This window comes from Poecilia formosa, unplaced genomic scaffold, assembly GCF_000485575.1.
Source record: "Poecilia formosa unplaced genomic scaffold, Poecilia_formosa-5.1.2 Scaffold14, whole genome shotgun sequence".
Taxonomy (NCBI): domain Eukaryota; kingdom Metazoa; phylum Chordata; class Actinopteri; order Cyprinodontiformes; family Poeciliidae; genus Poecilia; species Poecilia formosa.
The window spans coordinates 544402-556999 of record NW_006799953.1 but is presented as its reverse complement, the minus strand read 5'-3'; the positions used below and the strand labels follow the sequence as shown (position 1 = coordinate 556999).

At 39.9% G+C, this 12598-nt stretch overlaps 3 protein-coding genes across 5 annotated transcripts in view; 2 read left to right on the top strand and 1 right to left on the bottom strand.

The window, feature by feature from the left end:
* The window catches only part of p2rx5 (purinergic receptor P2X, ligand-gated ion channel, 5), a 10062-nt gene extending 5597 nt beyond the window's left edge, over positions 1-4465 (top strand). The window contains exons 7-12 of one of the 2 annotated variants that reach the window (XM_016668259.1): positions 209-350; positions 1406-1539; positions 1625-1748; positions 2222-2287; positions 3382-3470; positions 3555-4465. In XM_016668259.1, the coding sequence (XP_016523745.1) occupies positions 209-350; positions 1406-1539; positions 1625-1748; positions 2222-2287; positions 3382-3470; positions 3555-3819 (820 nt within the window). In that variant the 3' untranslated portion in view covers positions 3820-4465. The remainder of the gene's footprint in view (positions 1-208; positions 351-1405; positions 1540-1624; positions 1749-2221; positions 2288-3381; positions 3471-3554) is intronic. The other variant, XM_007545807.2, reaches the window with a different exon arrangement.
* A 158-nt stretch (positions 4466-4623) lies between these two features.
* emc6 (ER membrane protein complex subunit 6) lies at positions 4624-6641 on the bottom strand. Its single transcript, XM_007545806.2, has 2 exons — positions 6421-6641; positions 4624-5280 (listed from the first exon to the last, which is right to left on the bottom strand). The coding sequence occupies exon 2, from the start codon at positions 5247-5249 to the stop codon at positions 4917-4919; it is 333 nt and encodes a 110-aa protein (XP_007545868.1). The 5' UTR covers positions 5250-5280; positions 6421-6641; the 3' UTR covers positions 4624-4916.
* A 565-nt stretch (positions 6642-7206) lies between these two features.
* Positions 7207-12359, top strand: shpk (sedoheptulokinase). 2 transcript variants are annotated; one of them, XM_007545801.2, is made up of 7 exons: positions 7207-7559; positions 7640-7781; positions 8939-9098; positions 9215-9367; positions 9524-9699; positions 9941-10141; positions 11191-12359. In XM_007545801.2, the coding sequence occupies exons 1-7, from the start codon at positions 7422-7424 to the stop codon at positions 11583-11585; spliced, it is 1365 nt and encodes a 454-aa protein (XP_007545863.1). In that variant the 5' UTR covers positions 7207-7421; the 3' UTR covers positions 11586-12359. The 2 variants fall into 2 exon arrangements, with proteins under 2 accessions (XP_007545863.1, XP_007545862.1); XM_007545800.2 differs by having other exon boundaries at positions 7211-7559; positions 8939-9113.
* Positions 12360-12598: the final 239 nt, after the last annotated feature.

Below are 12598 nucleotides of genomic sequence, written 5' to 3'. Positions count from 1 at the left end.
TATATATATATATATATATATGTATATATACAGTGTGTGTGTATGGCACTGTTATAACAACTGAATGTAACATAGTTACTCAATTGTGCTGTAAAATGGTTACTTTGTGCCTGGAAAATATAGAATACAGCTGCTTTAAATGTAATAAGTCACTATTCATATCTGAAAGAATGGTCTGTTTTTGCTTCTCCCTCCCCTACCTTCGTAGGTCAAATGTCCTTGAAACATCTGATGAGGGCTACCTAAAGAGATGCTTCCATGATACAGAGAACCATCCCTACTGCCCCATCTTCCGCCTCAGAGATCTGGTCAGCAGAACGGGGCACGACTTCCAGGAGATGGCTGTTAAGGTAGAGAGAAGCAACTGGTTTCACTTGATTTTTCTCGCGGCGTTCATAAAAATCCCCCTTGGATTATATGTAACATATACAAACTAAAACAACTGTTCAGTTCAACATCTCGTTCATGTTGAGCGACGGAGAGAAATGTGAATGTCAGAAACCAACGGATGAGGGACTATCATGAGGTTAGCATTGGTGGTGGTTTTTATATTTATATATTTTTTAACAATTTTTCTTGTTTATGGCTGCAACTAACAATTATTTTAATAATTGATTAACCTACTAAATATTCTGACAATCAATTAATCGAATAAAGAAATGAAAACATTACATAAATGTATTTTTTTTAACCACTCAAGCTCTTTTTCTTTTTAATAAAATATTACAAATACACTAAAAGATTCAAATAAATAATTTTCTTATTTAAGAAAAGAATTGGATTAATATTTTATTGCCTGAAATTCAATACCAAAGCATTCCTTTAGTAGATCTGAACCGGTTACAGGATGTCATCTGTTGCTGTTGAAATGCTTGGATAAAATGTCATAATGCTGCATTTCTATTCACTCCTTTTACTTGGATACCCATAAATAAAATCCAGTGCAAAAAAAATTGCTTTCAGAAGCCACCTGTTGAAACTCCTGTTGGTTTACAAGTCTAGATCAAACTTGGAAAGTACCATCTAGTTTTATCAGATCAAGAATCCAGAGAAAGCCCAACTAGTTTATAAATTACAGACCACCTATTCTTAATCATGGGGAACCAATAGGTAGTTTTATACTTTTTTGTTTTCTTTTGCTCTTTCCTTTGTTGTTGTACTTTCTTCTAATTCATGTAAAGCACTTTGAGCTGCCTTGTTGCTGAAAATGTGCCACATAAACAAAATTACCTTACCTAATTAGCGAGTGGCAGAAAAAAAAAAGCTTAAGTTGAATAAACCCACATGAAGTCAAGTAACGCAACTCGCCGGGCGTTAACTCTGACCTTCTTGATTTCATGATGACCTGTCACTTTGTTTTCCATAGATACTGTCTCACCTTGGGCTCACTGTGTGTGTTCGACAGGGCGGCTCTGTCGGTGTCCTCATCGAGTGGAACTGCGACCTGGATAAGGACTCGTCAGAGTGTAATCCACAGTACAGCTTCACCCGTTTGGACATGAACTTAAACAACTCTATCACATCAGGATACAACTTCAGGTACGATGCTTCTGCTTAACTTTCTCCTTTTTTTTTTTTTTTTACATATTTGGTTAACCTGAACCGTTTCCCTTTTCTCCTCCAGACATGCGAGGTATTACAAAGATCAAAATGGTGAAACTTTTCGCACACTGTACAAAGTGTATGGGATTCGATTTGACATCATGATCAATGGGAAGGTAAAGCAACTCGCAAGGAAACTACAGCGGGTAAAAAGTGTTGAACATGTCAGCGTTTTGCCAGTTTCGATATTTAGGGACGCCGTTGATGTAAAATTCACACTAAATGTTGCCAACATGTTGAAATATGAAGAAATTAATGTGCAGAAAGGCATAGAAAGCCAAGAAACCAGCTGAAATATGTTGCTATTTAGAGACCAAACCTGCTGCTGTGTTCAAATCTACATCAGTTAGTTTAATATGAGCTACTGGAAATTAGAAAATATTTTTGGTTTTAGTAATATAAATCTCTTCAATCAAGTTTTATATTTTGTTCAAAGAAATTCTTGTTTTAACGAGCTTTGTATCTCATTTTAATGAGTTACTGCTCCCCAAGTAATCCATTTATAACAACATTGGAAATATTTAAACAAACAAAAAAAAACACTGATTTGTTCTGTACATAATTTACCTGCTGCGTGTGATTCTACAAATAAAATAAATGTTTTGTTGATGTTTTGCAGGCTGGGAAATTCAACATCGTTCCTACAATAATTGCGATTGGCTCAGGCGTTGCTCTGATGGGCATCGTAAGTAATTTATTAAAATATGCAGTGGATGCAGTGCGTCGCAAATATATTTAGAGACTTTGAGCTTCTTTGCATGATGGACACTTTCAAACTTTAATTAGGATTTTATGCGATGGACCAACACCAATTAATGCATTATTGTAAAGGGGGCAGAAAATGATGCTTCAGATTTTAGTGAAGCCTGGAGTTCTTTTGCTTCCTGTACCAAACACACTTCCAGGTTTTCTGGTTTTCTTTTCTTAGGAAAGATGTGTTTAGCCTCTTCCATCTCCACGCCTGTCACCACAGATGTTGCGTTCAGTGTCGGCTCTGTGGTTTTGTCTTCATGTCAGCAATCTGGGTTTGCAGTGTAACTGATGTCAGTACATAATCTTTGCAAACAAACAATAATTACTAGTGTTAGGTTCCTTACACTTTATCGTTAAATTCGTATCTGACACACGCTCAGCCTCAACGTTTCTGCTCCTCATATATGGAACACCAACAAGGCCAAAATGGTGTGAAATTCATGTCTTCCAAAATACATCAATATACAGGCAGCTGAAAAATGAGTAATCACGCCACCAACAAATGGCCGATTGTTTTCATCCAATCAGCATATTTCTTGGATGAAAAAGGACCAATCACAACAAACAAGTCAAAATATTCCAGGAAGTGACAGAAATTACAAATCAAAACTGTAGAATTTCAGAAAAACACAAAAGAACATAGAACACTTAAATTTTGTAGTCTAATAATATGTAGTTAAGGAAACAAATGTGGTTTGTGCATTTCAGCTAAGATTTTTATGTTTCTTAAGTTACTATGATGTGATCCTGCGCCACAGTACCAGTCAGCTCACACCCTCTGCACTGTTGAAAAGCTTGCTGCACCACCGGTTTCAATACATGTATGATTCCAGTTCCACTTCACAATGATGCAATACATTGTGTTGGTTTATGGTTTTAAAATCTCAAAGTACATTGAAATCTGTGGTTATGTGACAAAGTAAAAGTGATATGAATAGTTCTGCAGGGCATTGTTTTACAATTTCAGAAGAGAAATAAGTATCCTCCTGTGGTTTTGAGAGTTCGGTTCTTATGTTTGTCTTGCAGGGAGCCTTTGTGTGTGACATGATACTTCTCTACATGATGAACACGAGCTCCTTCTACCGAGAGAGGAAATTTGAAATAATCAACTTTAAGTATGGCTCAATGGCACAACGTTTTTTTTCCCCCTTCTTATCGCCTCCATGCAAGCTTTTCTATTTATTTATTTATTTTTACAGAAAAGAGAAAAATAAACAGAAGGACAATAAAGCAAGCAACCGGGATAGGAGATCCAGAAAATCCGTCGCAGACAAAGATGCAGCCAACTCTATCAAAAAGCTGGAGGAAACTGAACTAACGGTGGAGACGTCTGCTCCTGAGGAGAGCCACGCGGAGAAACGGGGTCCCACCGTTCCACGCAACACGGGGCAGCGATACTCAGCCGTCCAATCCAAACAAGGCGCAGTGCCAAAGCATCATATCAGTTTCTCTTCGCACAACTAGCATGGCGGGCAACTGAAGACTACTGGACTGCAGACGTCTCTTTAACGCTGCGGAAAGCGAACCCCAGTGTCAGACTGACGTCTGCTGCTGGCCCGGTCCCTGACTGATGATGTGTTGAAGGATGGAAATCTCAAATGTTCTGCAGCACGCATGAGGGACCAGGCAGTCACAGGAGGAGGGTGATCGTTATGTTCAATGAGTTAAACTAAAACTTTGTCAGAGCTGAATGCTTATCAAGCCGTAGTCACCAACAAGAATCACTAAACATGCAGATGTGGGGCAGAGCAGTGAGGGCCGAGGGTTTGAAAAGGACTCTGTGAGAATGGAGATGGTACCAGAGTGGCGACATTAAAGGGCCCGTTTGTAAAGTTACGATTGCAATTTGTTACAGTAAAGCGATGACCCTTGTGAACATCCTTTAGTTTTTCTTAAAACTAATCCATGTGAGTAAAATGTGAACATTTTTGAAAGGAAGATATAGAAATAGAAAAGGTCAGGGTACAATAACATGATTTGTAACAGACATGTCAAAGATGCTTTTGGAAATATGAAAAAAAAAAAAGGGTTTTCCTGTTGGACACTGACTATTTAGTGAAAATGATTTATGTGAACTGTTAATGCTGCTACTTTTTATCTGCAATTTGATTTCCAGCCAGCGGACACAACGTGTTTTGATCATGTACATGAAGCCATCTGCTGTGTGTGTCTTAGTTCTCTGTTTGAATGGATGCTGAGTTTTTTTCAGTCTGTTCTACATAATGTTGATTTACTGCCTGACTCATTAAGAGATTAATGCAAAGCAATCTGTACAGAGGTTTTTATTCCAATCAGTTGCAATATTAACCATGTTTTACATGAAAATGTTGCCACACTTTATTAGGATTTTACAAGCTAAGCTATTAATCATTGTGGTCATGTTACTGGTAGCTGTAGTAGGACTACAGTAAAACTGACACTTCTTCAAACCATCTACTCACAACAGAAATATTTAGTCTTTCACTACAGGGTTGAGCTACGAACAGCAGCAGGATAGACAAACCTAATGATTTACATAGCATCATATCGAAACATTTCAGGGCTGATTGTGGGTGGTCGTCTCAGTAAACATGCACCATCCCGTACAAGAAAGTCCAGAACAGAACGTAGGTGAAAAGCCCTCCGACCAGGCCTCCGGTGAAGAGCAGCCGCCGCGATTTGAAGCACTTGTTCCACCGCCGTCCGGCCTTGAGGATGAGCAGCAGGGAGAGCAGGAAGGATGAGAGGAAATAGAAAACAAACCCGTAGAGCCCCGTCAGCCCGAGGATGCCGGCCGTCGCCCCCGACAGAGCGGAAACGGAGGTGCGGCAGTAGTCCAGCACGACGGCGTTGCCCCTCACCGCCACTTCGCTGATGAACTGTGGTCCCTCGCGCTTGGCCCCAACTCCTGCCATCTTGGCTTCTTTGGTCTACCACCAGAGGGTGCTGTCGTTACAGGAAACATTAGCATGTTTAGGAAGCAGACAGGGTTACAGAGACAACAGGCTCAAATCGTGGCAGTGGCAGCTATTGTGGCACTTTTGGTGACAGCTGCCGTAAGGTGGCACCCCGTGCCAGGTTGCGGCGGTCCGTGGTCCCATACGGCAATTGTCACCGGAAGTGCCGCAATAGCCGTCACTGATTTGAGCTCCGCCCTGCTCCAAAGTTAGGCTACTCTCGTCCAATCTTAACTAAACTGCTGTTTTTGCACATTTATATTGCCAGAGTAACGTTACAAAGTGAAGTGCACTATAAACGGCTGTAACAGGTTTTAAATAGCTACATGGCCACATTTATCTGGTTAATTCAGTCTCTTCTTTCCACCTGTCAATTTATAGTTGTACTGAATTCCTTCAGTTTTACATTCTATGGACGAGGACGACGGCCACTGAAAAAAAAACTTTTTTCCTCAGATTTTAAGCAGCAATAGAGAGAGACAGCTCTGTAACAGCAATATTATTGTCCATTTATCTTGTTACCCACCACTTATAATCTTGTCAGAAACACATATGCTTTCATCCAGAAATTAAAAAAAGTAAATTATGTGTAAATCTTGAATAAAACTCTGAATCCAAAGACAGTATCGACAAGTCAGAGCTTTAAATAATGCGCAGGTTATTTGATCAGAGCATCTATAGAAACTTTGTCCCACTATTATTGACAGATAACGTTTGAAATGCAGCTTTATGAAAAAACAAGCCAATGGATTAAATCTATTCTTAATGAGCTTGCAATTGCTGGGTTAGTAAGATCAAACTGATGCATTTGACAAATTAATCACAAAGATAAAACAACCGAATAACAATGGAAGTACAGAAACATTAAAAGAACCAAATATGAATCGGCTGGTGCTAGCTTAGGCCGAAGTGGAGCTATTAGTTAGCTTCTGTACATTAAACAAATCCCTAAAATCCCAGTAAAATCACCGGCCTGGACTCCAGCCACCAAGTAAGCAGTCGGTGCTCCAATGTGACCATGAGTAGGCCAGACTGCATTTTAACTCAAACCTGCTGCTTTACATTCATGTCACTGCTGCTGCTGACAGGCTAGCTCTGTTAGCTCTCGCTAACAGTGACGACCACTCACCGGATTTTAACGAAGTTTTCCAATTTCACTCGATGAAATTATTGCAGCATAATAATAATAGCACAGAAGGTTACTTCACACCGTTGGGCATCTGGTGATTTAGTAAATATCAACTGCTCTAGCTCAGACACGACACATTCATCCTCACAGGACTGACACTCCTAGCCGAAAGTCAACCATGCTCCTTCGCAATGTATTGTGGGTACAAGACAGTCATCAAACAAGACGGGTGTGTTTGTAAGACGGGGAAAAGTAGGATATTATCGTTTTGAAGCAAAAATTCACCCAAACTTTGTAAATTTCATAGATGTTGCTATGCTAGACACGCTATATGCTCACAATATCCAAATTTACAGAGAGAAGGATTTTATCCAAGTGATAAAATTCAAAACATGAATAAGCTTTTGTGTAACTATTTATATATTTAACTATACCATAAAATTAATTTATGTGTTCAATAAATAGATAATTATTTTTAACGATAGTTATTGATTTTTTTAAACCATGTAATCAATTATACATAATGAAAAAATAATTACATTTTTATATTTGTAAGCTAATATATAAACATAAAAAAATGTTACCTCTATTCAACAAATCTTCATCTAAGATTAAGTACGTGATTATTTTAAATAATCCCAAAGATCTAACACGCCTGCCCAAATATAGTTAAATAGACTTTAAACAGAAAAGGAGCACCAGAAGTACCAACAATTAAACAGAGTGGCTATACGCAAATGAAAGATTTATTCACACTTGTTTCAAAATAACAATACATGTCCAAAAGTACAGCATACATAGTACAGGTATTAACCAAAGAATTATTAATTAAAGAAAGGAATTACTGAAATAACATTTTTTATTAGCTGTTCTGCAACAGCAGACTGTTTACGGTCACTTCTGCTTTCTTTGTGACTCCCGATTTAATTTTTGTAACGTGAACGCAACAAAGTCGACTTTGCCTTCAGGATGATGTGCAGCAACTAGCAGAGCCAGCAGTCATGTCTAACTTCATCCTGGGGATAGATTTGGGCACCACGTCGGTGAAAGCTGTATTATTGGCAGCGGGCTGCAGAACTGTGGCTGCGGGTCACTCGGAACCAACCGCTGCCGATCTTAGCGACGATAGCGGGATAAAGGTGAGCTGCTCGCTCAACTTTCCTCCACCGTTGACGGAACTGACCATATCTCAGCTTCTGTCTGTCTCTGTGTCATCCAGGCGAAAGAGCAGGACCCCGGTGCGATAATAAACGCTGTGAACCGATGCTTGGCTCAGCTACCCGGAGACAAACTGCAGCATGTCAGCAGGGTCGGCCTCACGGGACAGATGCATGGGGTTCTGTTCTGGAAGGCAAATAGCGGTAAGAGGACTGTGTCTGCTCTGACACTTCAAAATAAAGTACATTGTGGCGAAAGTGCAATGAGCTGCAAAAAACTAGCTTGTCTCGCTATGAAAAAATAAAAATAAAATCATCTTATGCATACTTAGTTGCTGGTTAGTTCGTCCTGAAAAGCTTGCTAAAAATAAATCAAAGTTTTGTTATCTCAGTCATAATCGTTAAATATTAACGATGCACATTTATGAACTCTGCACATTTCAGATGCCGAGATCTCAAGCGTCAGTAACTGAATGTGAAATAAATGGGGGCAGAATTAAGATGGAGTGTTTACTAAACTTACGTTAAACCATTTATTATCCCATCTATGAAAGCACATTTAGTTTATCCATAAAAGCTTATAAATAATGTATGAATCATACTTGCTCTGACACAAAATGTTAAGCAAGGTGTGCTATAAAATATTAAAAATATTATATATTGATAACTTCCACTAAATGAAGCAGCTGTTTGTTAGCCATATGTTTTTGCTTTCGTTTGTCTCTCGAAATCAAACATTTTATAAAAGTTATCTTTGTTCCTTATTAGTTTTATGTTAGTTGTTATCTTAGAAAACGTGCATGCATGGTGTGTTTGATCAAAGATTTAATAATAAATACTGAAATTGAAAACACAAAACCTGGAAGTTGAAAACTGGAAGTATATATAATTCTATAATTCTGCCTTTTCTCAAAAAAAAATATTATTCTGTATACATTACAATAATGTGTATAGAATATAGAATGACCACTGGTTTGAATTACAAACATCTGTGTAATTCAAACCAGTGGTCAACATCTAATTTTTTCTACACTCATTTTCAATGAGTGTATTCAGTGTGACGATTCAAAATAGTTGACATTAATTATTTGTCACACCTTACAGGCAGAGGTGATGTCACACTGTGTAAGAGTGCTGCCACTGTGAAAATAGATTTTACTTGTATATCAAAACAAAGACAAAATGATAATAAATTAAAGTCTTACTAAAAAACATATCAAATGTTTTGGTATTTGCATCATTCACAGCTGTATTCACTTCATACAGATTTAATTAGGGGGATTTTTACTGGAATGACATTTACATCCCTTCTAAACTCAGTGTTCCAATTATACATAAAGTATCGTTTTTCTGTGTCACAGGCTGTGATTGGTCAAATGTGAACTATTTCACACCCAGAGACACCAGTCAGCTGGTCACATGGCAGGACAGACGCTGCAGCAGTGACTTCCTGTCTTCTCTTCCAAAGCCGGAGTCTCACTTCGGCGTTTCCACGGGCTTCGGCTGCGCGACGATCTTCTGGTACATGAAGCACAGGTTGTTGCATAGCTCTTTCAGGCTCCACTTCCCTCTGTGATCTGATAAAAAAAATAAATAAAAATAAAACAGACATTTTGTTTTTCCCGGTTTCTCTGTAGGCCTCAATTTCTGGATGACTTCAGCGTTGCAGGTACGATCCAGGACTACGTGGTGTCCATGCTGTGCGGGTTGGACTCGTGCGTGATGACGCCTCAAAATGCAGCCAGCTGGGGCTTCTTCAACACCGCAAGCAGTCAGTGGAACGAGAACATGTACGTCACACCCAGAGTCACCAGCAAAAGCTAAACTCTGCGTCCTGCGGCTTGTGCATGTATGATTTGAGCTGTAAAAGCACCTAGCAGTTTCCACCATCGCCACCAGAGAGGTGTGTGTCCTTCTTAACAACCTGCCCTGTGTGCATGCTGTAGTCTGAAGGCTGCTGGCTTCCCCGTTCGCCTGCTTCCTCGGTGTGTGCCGCCTGGTGCCTTGGTGGGACAGACGCACTCTGACTGGCACGGCATTCCTGCTGGTACACCAGTAGGGGCCGCTCTAGGAGACTTCCAGTGCTCCGTCTACTCCTGCATGAGTTCACCAGCAGATGCAGGTGAAACAGGAAGTCAAGTCTTTACTATGATTTAGTGCGCTCCATCTCTATGCTTTTTAAATAAGGAGATCAATTTGTTTCCACTAGAAAACCTAACAAAGCTGATCTGATTAATGCATGAAATAAAATGTCTCATGCTCCTGTTTTGATTTAGTTTTAACTTTGAGCACCAAAGAAGAAGTTTTAAAGTATTTGAAACTCCATATCTGAGAGGCTTTTGTCGTTTTTGAAAATCTCCCAGTTCTCAACATAAGCACATCAGCCCAGCTGACGTTCGCCATGCCAGCTGACTTCACGCCTCCTAACTCTCCTCAGCTTGAGTCATCCATCTCCTACTTCCCTTACTTTGACTCGTCGTACTTGGCTGTGGCGGCGTCTCTCAACGGCGGGAACGCGTTGGCCACTTTTGTGGAAACGTTGACCGCGTGGACGAAAGAACTCGGTAAGTTTTACTACACAGCAGTACCTCGCAAAACTGCGTTTACTCCACTAATATTTTCACACCTCAGTGTGGTTTATTGAGACTTTATGTGACAGATCTTTACAGAGTAACATCAGGGTTTCCCATAGTGTACTATAAGCCTGGCGGGCCACCAGGCTTTACTTGTGCCCCCACCAGGCTAAGCATTGTTTATTTTATTTTGTTTTTTATTATTGCCTTTTTACTTCATAGTTGGTGTTTAGGTATTACTCTTCTAGTCTTCCAGTAAAGCATAACTATCAGGTGATATTTTCAAATTTCCTGTCAACTTTAAACATTTTTTTAACTCACAAACATGGCGGCTGGCTGGATGAATGACTGCCATAGCGCCCTGAGCACCAGGCTTAGCAAGTCTTACCCTGAACACACACATTGTTTTCAACACTTTTATAAATAAAATCTGAAAAGTGTGTCTGGAAAACAGTATGTATTCAAAGTTTATACTCTGTGTAACTCTCTTTAGCGCAAGGACAGCTGCACGTCTTTCTGAGTGTCGGCCAGCTGATAGGTCGATCAGTGATTGGCCGGTGCTTACATGTAAAGGCAATTGTAGCCACCAATCTTATCTACATTGGCAAAAAAATCTAAAAATAAAATGCTGTTCCCTGTTGCTCTGCTATGAGAGAGGTTCTCCAGTTAACATTAGTCACCCTCCTGTTGCCAACTCAACCCCTTCTTGCTACATTTAGCAACATTTCAATAATTGGTATTTGTCAAAATCAGAATTGACAGGTCAAGCTTTTTAAAGATCGGTGATTGGCCAGAAAACTGCCATCGGCGCACCCTTAGTATCTCTCTATCAGCTTTGCGCATCTAGATACATTTCTTTCCCGATTCTTCTTTGCAAAATACCTCGAACTCAGTGAAATTAGATGCATCTGTAAACAGCAAGTTTTAAGACCTCAGATTCTCAATTGTGCTTTGACTGGGCCATCATGACACATGTGGAGTGTACTTTAGAGTAATTACTGTGGGGAAAGTGAACTTCTGCTCCTTTTTAACCCTGTCAGGTGTGGAGCCGAGGGACTCATGTTTGTACGAGAAGCTGATTGGCTCTGCCCTGAACCAGGAGAGCAGCGACCTGATGGTGAGTCCCACCATCCTGGGGGAGAGACACGCCCCCCTCTGCCTGGGTCAGGTCACCAACATCTCCGCCTCCAACCTCTCGCTGGGCCACGTGTTCAGAGCGCTTTGCCGCGGAGTCGTTAGCAACGTCGCCTCCATGATGCCCGTGGAGCACCTGCAGCGGGCCGGCGTCCGCAGGCTGGTGGGGAGTGGGAGCGCGCTCGCTCGCAACGAGGTGCTGAGGCAGGAGGTGGAGAGGGCGTTTCCTCTCCAGGTGGTTTACGGACAGAATGCAGACTCCGCTGTGGGTGTGGCCATGGCCCTCTGTGACCGACTCTGAACAGCCGACTGGGGAATCCCTGCATGTTTATTTGATTCGCTGAGATTATTTTGCACAACTTTTGAGACTTTGATTGAATATAATTGTTTTTGTTTTAACTAATTAACAGGTTTGCTTAAAGTAGACTTGATTCAAACAGTTAGATTTTTAGAAAACTCTTAAAGGGGCAGTATTATGTGTTAAGTTTTGGGTTTTTTTTGTCCAGGCACATAGTGCCATTTTATTGCACAGTCATATAATCATGCTAAAGTGGAATTATTATGTAAAATTTACTCTCTTTATTTTAGCTGTTATAATGTTATTTCCTCATCAAAAACATAACTGGAGTGTTACTTTGATTCCTTCATCCTTTTTTGAGAAATCCTTTAATCTCCCATGGCAACCATTCAGCTGGGCAAAACGCCTGGTTGCTACCTAAAAATCGATCTATCATCAATTGATCCCTCAGAAGTTTTCTTTGTGACTTAAACACTTTGCTCTGCTCTTCTTTTCTTGTCTGGAAATAATTTTTATAATGCATCATGAAGTCTTCAGAATCCCAGTTGAAGATCATTTTGCTAAGGTTGTATTTGTTTTGTTTTTTTAGATCATTAGATTTGATATGAAAAAAAAGTGCTTAGGACATTGGTAGATATTGCAAAATCAATAGAAATCACTTACTGATCCCAATCGGGAAATCAATAAACATCTATTTCTGACAGCACTTGTGTGTACTTTCCAGTCAGAGTCCTAATTTCATCGAAAGTGTAATAAATTGCAAATGCTATAGTTGAAGATAATCTTATTTTGTGTTATTTTATTGTGGTAATACACTGTTTTACACTACGCCAGTAGATCGAGGCTTCAGGGTGATAGAATGAAGAAAATAGAAGCACTTATAATTCAAGGCAGATTAAGAGACTGGGAAATTTACCTCCCTAACATTTTATTCCAACAAGCAAAGAATTGGAAAATGTTGCATGGAAAAACTGTTACACCTCTTAAGCTTTTGCTAATTTTGAGACTGGAGTCTC

What these genes read in the sequence shown, in the direction of transcription:
- emc6 (XM_007545806.2), bottom strand. Translation starts at nt 5,249, where the DNA reads ATGGCAGGAGTTGGGGCCAAGCGCGAGGGACCACAGTTCATCAGCGAA.
- shpk (XM_007545800.2), top strand. Translation starts at nt 7,422, where the DNA reads ATGTCTAACTTCATCCTGGGGATAGATTTGGGCACCACGTCGGTGAAA. An exon ending in GTTCTGGAAGGCAAATAGCG is followed by an intron (nt 7,782 to 8,938) that starts GTAAGAGGACTG and finishes TCTGTGTCACAG; the next exon opens with GCTGTGATTGGTCAAATGTG. An exon ending in AGTCAGTGGAACGAGAACAT is followed by an intron (nt 9,368 to 9,523) that starts GTACGTCACACC and finishes TGCATGCTGTAG; the next exon opens with TCTGAAGGCTGCTGGCTTCC.